This window comes from Peromyscus leucopus, chromosome 5 (assembly GCF_004664715.2).
Source record: "Peromyscus leucopus breed LL Stock chromosome 5, UCI_PerLeu_2.1, whole genome shotgun sequence".
NCBI classification, from domain to species: Eukaryota; Metazoa; Chordata; class Mammalia; order Rodentia; family Cricetidae; genus Peromyscus; species Peromyscus leucopus.
The window spans coordinates 113,863,478-113,869,192 of record NC_051067.1 but is presented as its reverse complement, the minus strand read 5'-3'; the positions used below and the strand labels follow the sequence as shown (position 1 = coordinate 113,869,192).

The 5,715-nt window shown below is 53.0% G+C and overlaps 1 protein-coding gene across 1 annotated transcript; it reads left to right on the top strand.

Moving 5' to 3' along the window:
* Window positions 1-275: 275 nt before the first annotated feature.
* Window positions 276-5,040, top strand: LOC114709117 (chymotrypsinogen B-like). The gene is made up of 7 exons (XM_028892778.2): window positions 276-378; window positions 2,671-2,774; window positions 2,862-2,941; window positions 3,046-3,124; window positions 3,334-3,514; window positions 4,275-4,408; window positions 4,823-5,040. Exons 1-7 carry the CDS (start codon window positions 327-329, stop codon window positions 4,982-4,984), a joined length of 792 nt encoding a protein of 263 aa, XP_028748611.1. The 5' UTR covers window positions 276-326; the 3' UTR covers window positions 4,985-5,040.
* The last annotated feature ends 675 nt before the right edge of the window (window positions 5,041-5,715 follow it).

Below are 5,715 nucleotides of genomic sequence, written 5' to 3'. Positions count from 1 at the left end.
AGAGTTCTGCAGGGCATTCCTCCCGGTCCAGCTGGAGTCTTACCCACAGTGCCTTGGGGATGCTGGGCACCACCAAGGCCCAAGGGTTTGGTTCCGTCAGGGCAGCTGTCCTTTTCCCATGGGCTGGGCATGGCAGGCTAAGAGCCAAGCTCCACTGTGATAAGCAGCTTGGCCCCCACTTCTGTCCAAGGTCTCTGGATAGCAGGGAGGGTGGCTCTCGGGCCTTGTGAGTTGGCGAGGGTCACAGGGACTGGGCGGAGCGTGGGGACCCTAGGGGACATAAAAGAGTCTCAGACTAGGCAAGCCTCACTTCCCTGACCAGCACCATGGCGTTCCTTTGGCTCTTGTCCTGCTTTGCCCTTGTGGGGGCCACCTTTGGTAAGTGTTGGGGCTCAGGTCCCATCAGAGGGAAGGGACCATAAGGGCCGGGGTTGTTCTGAAAGAGCTGATCCTCCACCTTTCCTGCTTGAACCAGGACCAGGACACTGAAACCTCAGTGAGGACTTTCAGGGCCCTCTTACCCTGCTTCAGGAGCAGAAAGACAAACCAGGGCCCAGCAGTGGGCTGTAGATCCAGATGTGGCTGAGGTGGGGGTGCTGTGGCCCAGCAGGAGTCAGCTGCCCTTCTGGGGGTTTTAGTTACCATGCTGGCAAATGCTGAGCACTTTGTTTTCTTTCTCTTGTTTGCTCTTTTTGTTTTGCTGTTTGAGACAGGGTCTCACTCTGTAGGCCAGGTTGACCTAGAATTTACTATGCAGTCCAGGCTGGTTCAAACTTAGAGTGATCCTTTTGATTTTTCGTCCCAAGTACTTGGGTTAAAGACAATGCCAGCCACCACATCCACCTTAACATTTTGCTCCTCATTTATAAAACAAAGAAAATAACTAGTGAAAACAAAAAGGGAAAGATGAGCCAGAGGTGGTGGTGTGTCCTGTGGTCCTAGACTCAGGAAATGATGCTTCCTGCTTAGACAGGGTCTTATGGAGTCTTTCCTGCCTCCATCTCCCAAGTGCCGGATCACAGGCATGGGCCATTACACTAATTTCAGAAGGCTCTCTATGCCTCCCATTGGGTTTGTTTTTGTTTTTTAATTGCTGTTGCTTATTTTGTTCTGAAATACCATCCCACCCTGTTGTTCAGTCTGCGAACTCCTGGGCTCAAGCAAGTCTCCTGCCTCAGCCTTCAGAGCAGCTGTGACTATAGGCATTTGCTACTACACCAGCCTACTTTTATTTCTTTATGTGGGTGTCAGGGATCTGAACTGAGGTCATCATGCAAGGTGAATGCTCTTGTCCACTGAGCCATCTCCTCAGCCTCAGTAGCCCTGGCTGTACTGGAAATCTGTAGACAATACTGGCCTCAGACTCACAGAGATCCCCCTGCCTCTGCCTCCCCAGTGCTGGGTTTAAAGGTGTATGCCACCACCAGACCAAATACTTCTTTATAAATAATAACCCAGATTCAGCCAAGCTTCCCTTTCCTTCCTCCCACACTCTACTGAGTCAATTTTCTTCAGGCTTATACAAACACACTACATATTTATACATCCATAAGCAAATATCCTTAAATTACATGAACAGTATCTGACCCTGTCAGTTTTACAACATGCTCTTTTTCCACTCAGAATGTGGTAGATCAACCCGGATTGCCATGGAGACCAACTCACTCACTTAACTATACTCTGCTGTGAGAACACATGACTCAGTTCTTATTGTTTTGGCTATTATAAAGATGGATTTTTGTGACTTTGTGGGGTAAATCAGTCATCATCGGAGGGCCTTGTCCATTTTCTTATCTCTGTGCACAAGACAGAGGGATGCTGGCCCTTGAGGAGTCTGAGGACTCCAGAAGTGGAGAAGCTGGTCACAGGGTCACACTGCTCCAATGTACAGACAAACTGTGAAGCCCCTGTGAAGATGTGCTGGCCACTGTAGCAAGTGTATATCCTGACATGCCCAAGATGCCTGACGGCTCCCTCTGCCTGTCTCCCTCTTCTGTGACCTGTTCTGTCATCATGTAGAATCAAGTCCCCTTCCGGCCCTCTTAAATTGAGATAGTGTCTTACTATGTATCCCTGGCTGGTCTTGAACTCATATCTCCCTGAAGATATCCTGAGTGTTGGTATCAGAAGAGTGCACCAACACCTTACAAAGTCTAATTGTCTTTAAAAATTGAGGAACTGAGGTGGGCGTGGCGGCGTGCCTCTTTAATCATAGTACTGGGGAGGCAGAGGCTGGTGATCTCTGAGTTCAAACCGAGCCTGGTCTACAGAGGAACTTCCAGAACAGCCAGGACTACACAGAGAAACCTTGTCTCAAAAAAACAAACAAACACACAAACACACAAACAAAACCAAAATTAAAGAACAAAATTTCACATGATTAATAGTTACCGAACTAGATAGGTTCCCCCGAAAGGCCAGCCTGGAGGTTGAAGCAGACAGTCTACTGGTCCAGTCTGTTTTCTGGTCCTTTCTTTTGATAAGCCTGGATAGGGCAGCTGTGCCTCTTTTCATTCCTAAGGGGATAACTGGGTCAGGAGACTGTATGTGTGGGGCCCCCTGAGCCAAGAGGTTAGAGGGGAGCCAGATGTTTCCAGGGGAGATGGCATGGTCTCAGTGGATCTGAGTTGGCTGAGGAGTTCTACATCATGACTCTCCCTATCCCCCAAGGCTGTGGGGTGCCTGCCATCCAACCTGTGCTGACCGGCCTGTCCAGGATCGTCAATGGAGAGGATGCTGTCCCAGGCTCCTGGCCCTGGCAGGTGTCCCTGCAGGTGAGAGGGGGATTCTGGGCACATGAAGGCACATTCTGGGGTGATGCCCAGGTGGGAGGCACTGACCTTCCTCTTCCTCTTCCCCAGGACAAAACTGGCTTTCACTTCTGCGGGGGCTCCCTCATCAGCGAAGACTGGGTGGTCACTGCTGCCCACTGCGGGGTCTCGTGAGTCCCAGACTATCTTGGGCTTCTGCTTCCAGCTTTATTTGGGGCTGGGGAGGGGACCGGACCCATTCTTCATCTTGACCCCTATGTGTCTCGATGCCTAGGACATCTGATGTGGTGGTGGCCGGCGAGTTTGACCAGGGCTCCGATGAGGAGAACGTCCAGGTTCTGAAGATCGCCAAGGTGCGTAGGCTGCTGCGTGGGTGAAGCCCACAGCCCACAAGCTGGGGGAGGGCAAGGCCAGGAGGGAAAGCCCCTGGCTGCCTGAAGGACAGGGGGGCACAGCGGGCTGGGGCTGGCCTTAGAATTCTTTCTGTTCTCTTCTGATGTCCCCTGGCACTCAGCAGAGCCCAGCTCCTCCTAGGTCTCAGCTAAGCTTCTGGTCCCCACAGGTTTTCAAGAACCCCAAGTTCAACATGTTCACTGTGCGCAACGACATCACCCTGCTGAAGCTGGCCACTCCTGCCCAGTTCTCCGACACTGTGTCCGCCGTGTGTCTGCCCAGTGCCGACGATGACTTCCCCGTGGGGACAGTGTGTGCCACCACGGGCTGGGGCAAGACCAAGTACAACGGTGAGTGTGCTGTGGCCCTGTCCAGCAGAGGCTGTGCCCAGGGTCAGGCTGCCTGGGCAGCAGGTCCTCCTGGTGTGACCCGCATGGTGTCTTCCTTCCTCCCTCCCTCCCTCCCTCCTTTCCTTCCTTATTTCCTTCCTTTGTCTAAATTTCAATATTAATACATTTTACATTTCTTAATTTCAATATTAATACATTTTCCATTTCTTAATTTAAAATTTGTGAATTAAAGCTGGACACGGCAGCAGACTTTAATCCCAGCTCTTGGGAGGCAGGGGCAGGAAGATCCTGTGAGTTCCAGGCAGCCAGAGCTACATAATGAGACACTGTCTGGGAAAAAAATATTAACTAGCAATCTATAAAGTTAACAATTAGTATGTGTCAGTTAAAGCTTAAGATTTAAAACTCACCCAGCACAAACAATGGATTGCTGATAAGATGGGGAAGGAAGTCCTCAGCCCGGCAGGAGGTATTGTCCTCTCTGGCCCTAGACTGACTGTGAGTCCCATCATGGGTCTCTGAGACTCCAGCAGGGTGGGGGCCATGCTGTCTTGAAATCTCCCATACCCACTTCCCATGGCCACATGGCAGGGCTGGGCCTGGGCAGGGCACGAACACTATGACATCCGCGCTTGAGGCCCAGCCCCGCCTGTGGTGGAACCTGACAGCAGCTGCCCCCCAGATGCTTGGAAGGCCCGTGGTGCTCTCCAGGCTGCTGGTGGACTTGGGGACCCTGACTCCATGCCCTCTGTCCCTGTAGCCCTCAAGACTCCTGACAAGCTGCAGCAGGCCGCCCTGCCCATTGTGTCCACTGCCGAATGCAAGGAGTTCTGGGGATCCAAGATCACTGACGTGATGATCTGCGCAGGCGCCAGTGGCGTCTCCTCCTGCATGGTACAGCCTCCGCCCACCCTCTCCCAGACCTGCCTCCCCTGCTCAGCCTGTGGAGAGCACAGGCCCACAGCGGCCTGGTTCCCACTGCGCTCTGCCCTTCTCTCCTGAACCTCATGCCTTCCCAGTGCCCAGAAAAGGATGGGCTGATGCCAACGGACACCCCTGGGAGGCACCTCTGCCCAGACTGGTGCTGTACCGCCCACAGGGTACCCACTCTTGCCACCAGCTCAGTGAGCTGTATGTGCCTCCTACTCACAGAGGGAGGCTAGATGTGTAGGTCCTTCCCGGAGGACCTGAGCATAGCTGGGGCTGTCACTGAACCCCGAGGACTTCCCTACACTCTCCCTCGCACCCCACCCCCCAGGTCCAGGTGTCCTTGTCAGGTTTGAAGACAAGTCCTTTGTCTCCGTGCAGGGTGACTCCGGTGGCCCTCTGGTCTGCCAGAAGGATGGAGCCTGGACCCTGGCAGGCATTGTGTCTTGGGGCAGTGGCGTCTGCTCCACCTCCACTCCTGCTGTGTATGCCCGGGTCACAGCCCTCATGCCCTGGGTTCAACAGACCTTGGAAGCCAACTGAATCTGTGCTTCTTGCCTCCACCTCCAAGCACCTGCAATAAAATCGTCTAATTAGAACACTGACTCTCTGTGTGTCTTTGTGTTCCAGGGACATGAGACTGAATTACCCCTGTCACCCACTGAGGAGACATCACTGGTCCCTTCCCAGGTTACACACACCCTGATGGCCCCTCCTTCTTCCTGGCTCCTCCATTCTTAGAACTCCATCCGAGGTCAGAACTCAGGCTACTTTTACTGGAACCAGCTAGACCCCCAGTGTTCTCTGGAAGGCAGTAGTCCTTGGCCAGACTCTATTATCCACAGTCCAGGGGGATCAGTCACCTTAGAGCCGTGACAGCCTCACAGTGAACCTCGTGCTGGAGACTCTTCTCTGCCTTTATGCTTCTGCTCCCCACTGCTCAAGAATACACATCCTCACAGCACCCTTCCTGTTCAGACCCCATCCCTGCATCTGCCCTGGACTCGATGTGAGCTCCTGGCCCTGGATGTTAACTACCATCCTGTCAGATTCCTTCCTTCTTTTCTTCCTTCCTTCCTTCCTTCCTTCCTTCCTTCCTTCCTTCCTTCCTTCCTTCCTTCCTTCCTTCAGCCTTGGCTCTCCTAGAACTCACTCTGTGGACCAGGCTGGCTTCGAACTCAGAGATCCACCTTTGTCTGCCTCCTTAGTGCTGGGATTAAAGGCATGTGCCACCACGCCTGACTCTCATACTGTCACTTCATGGTTCACACAGT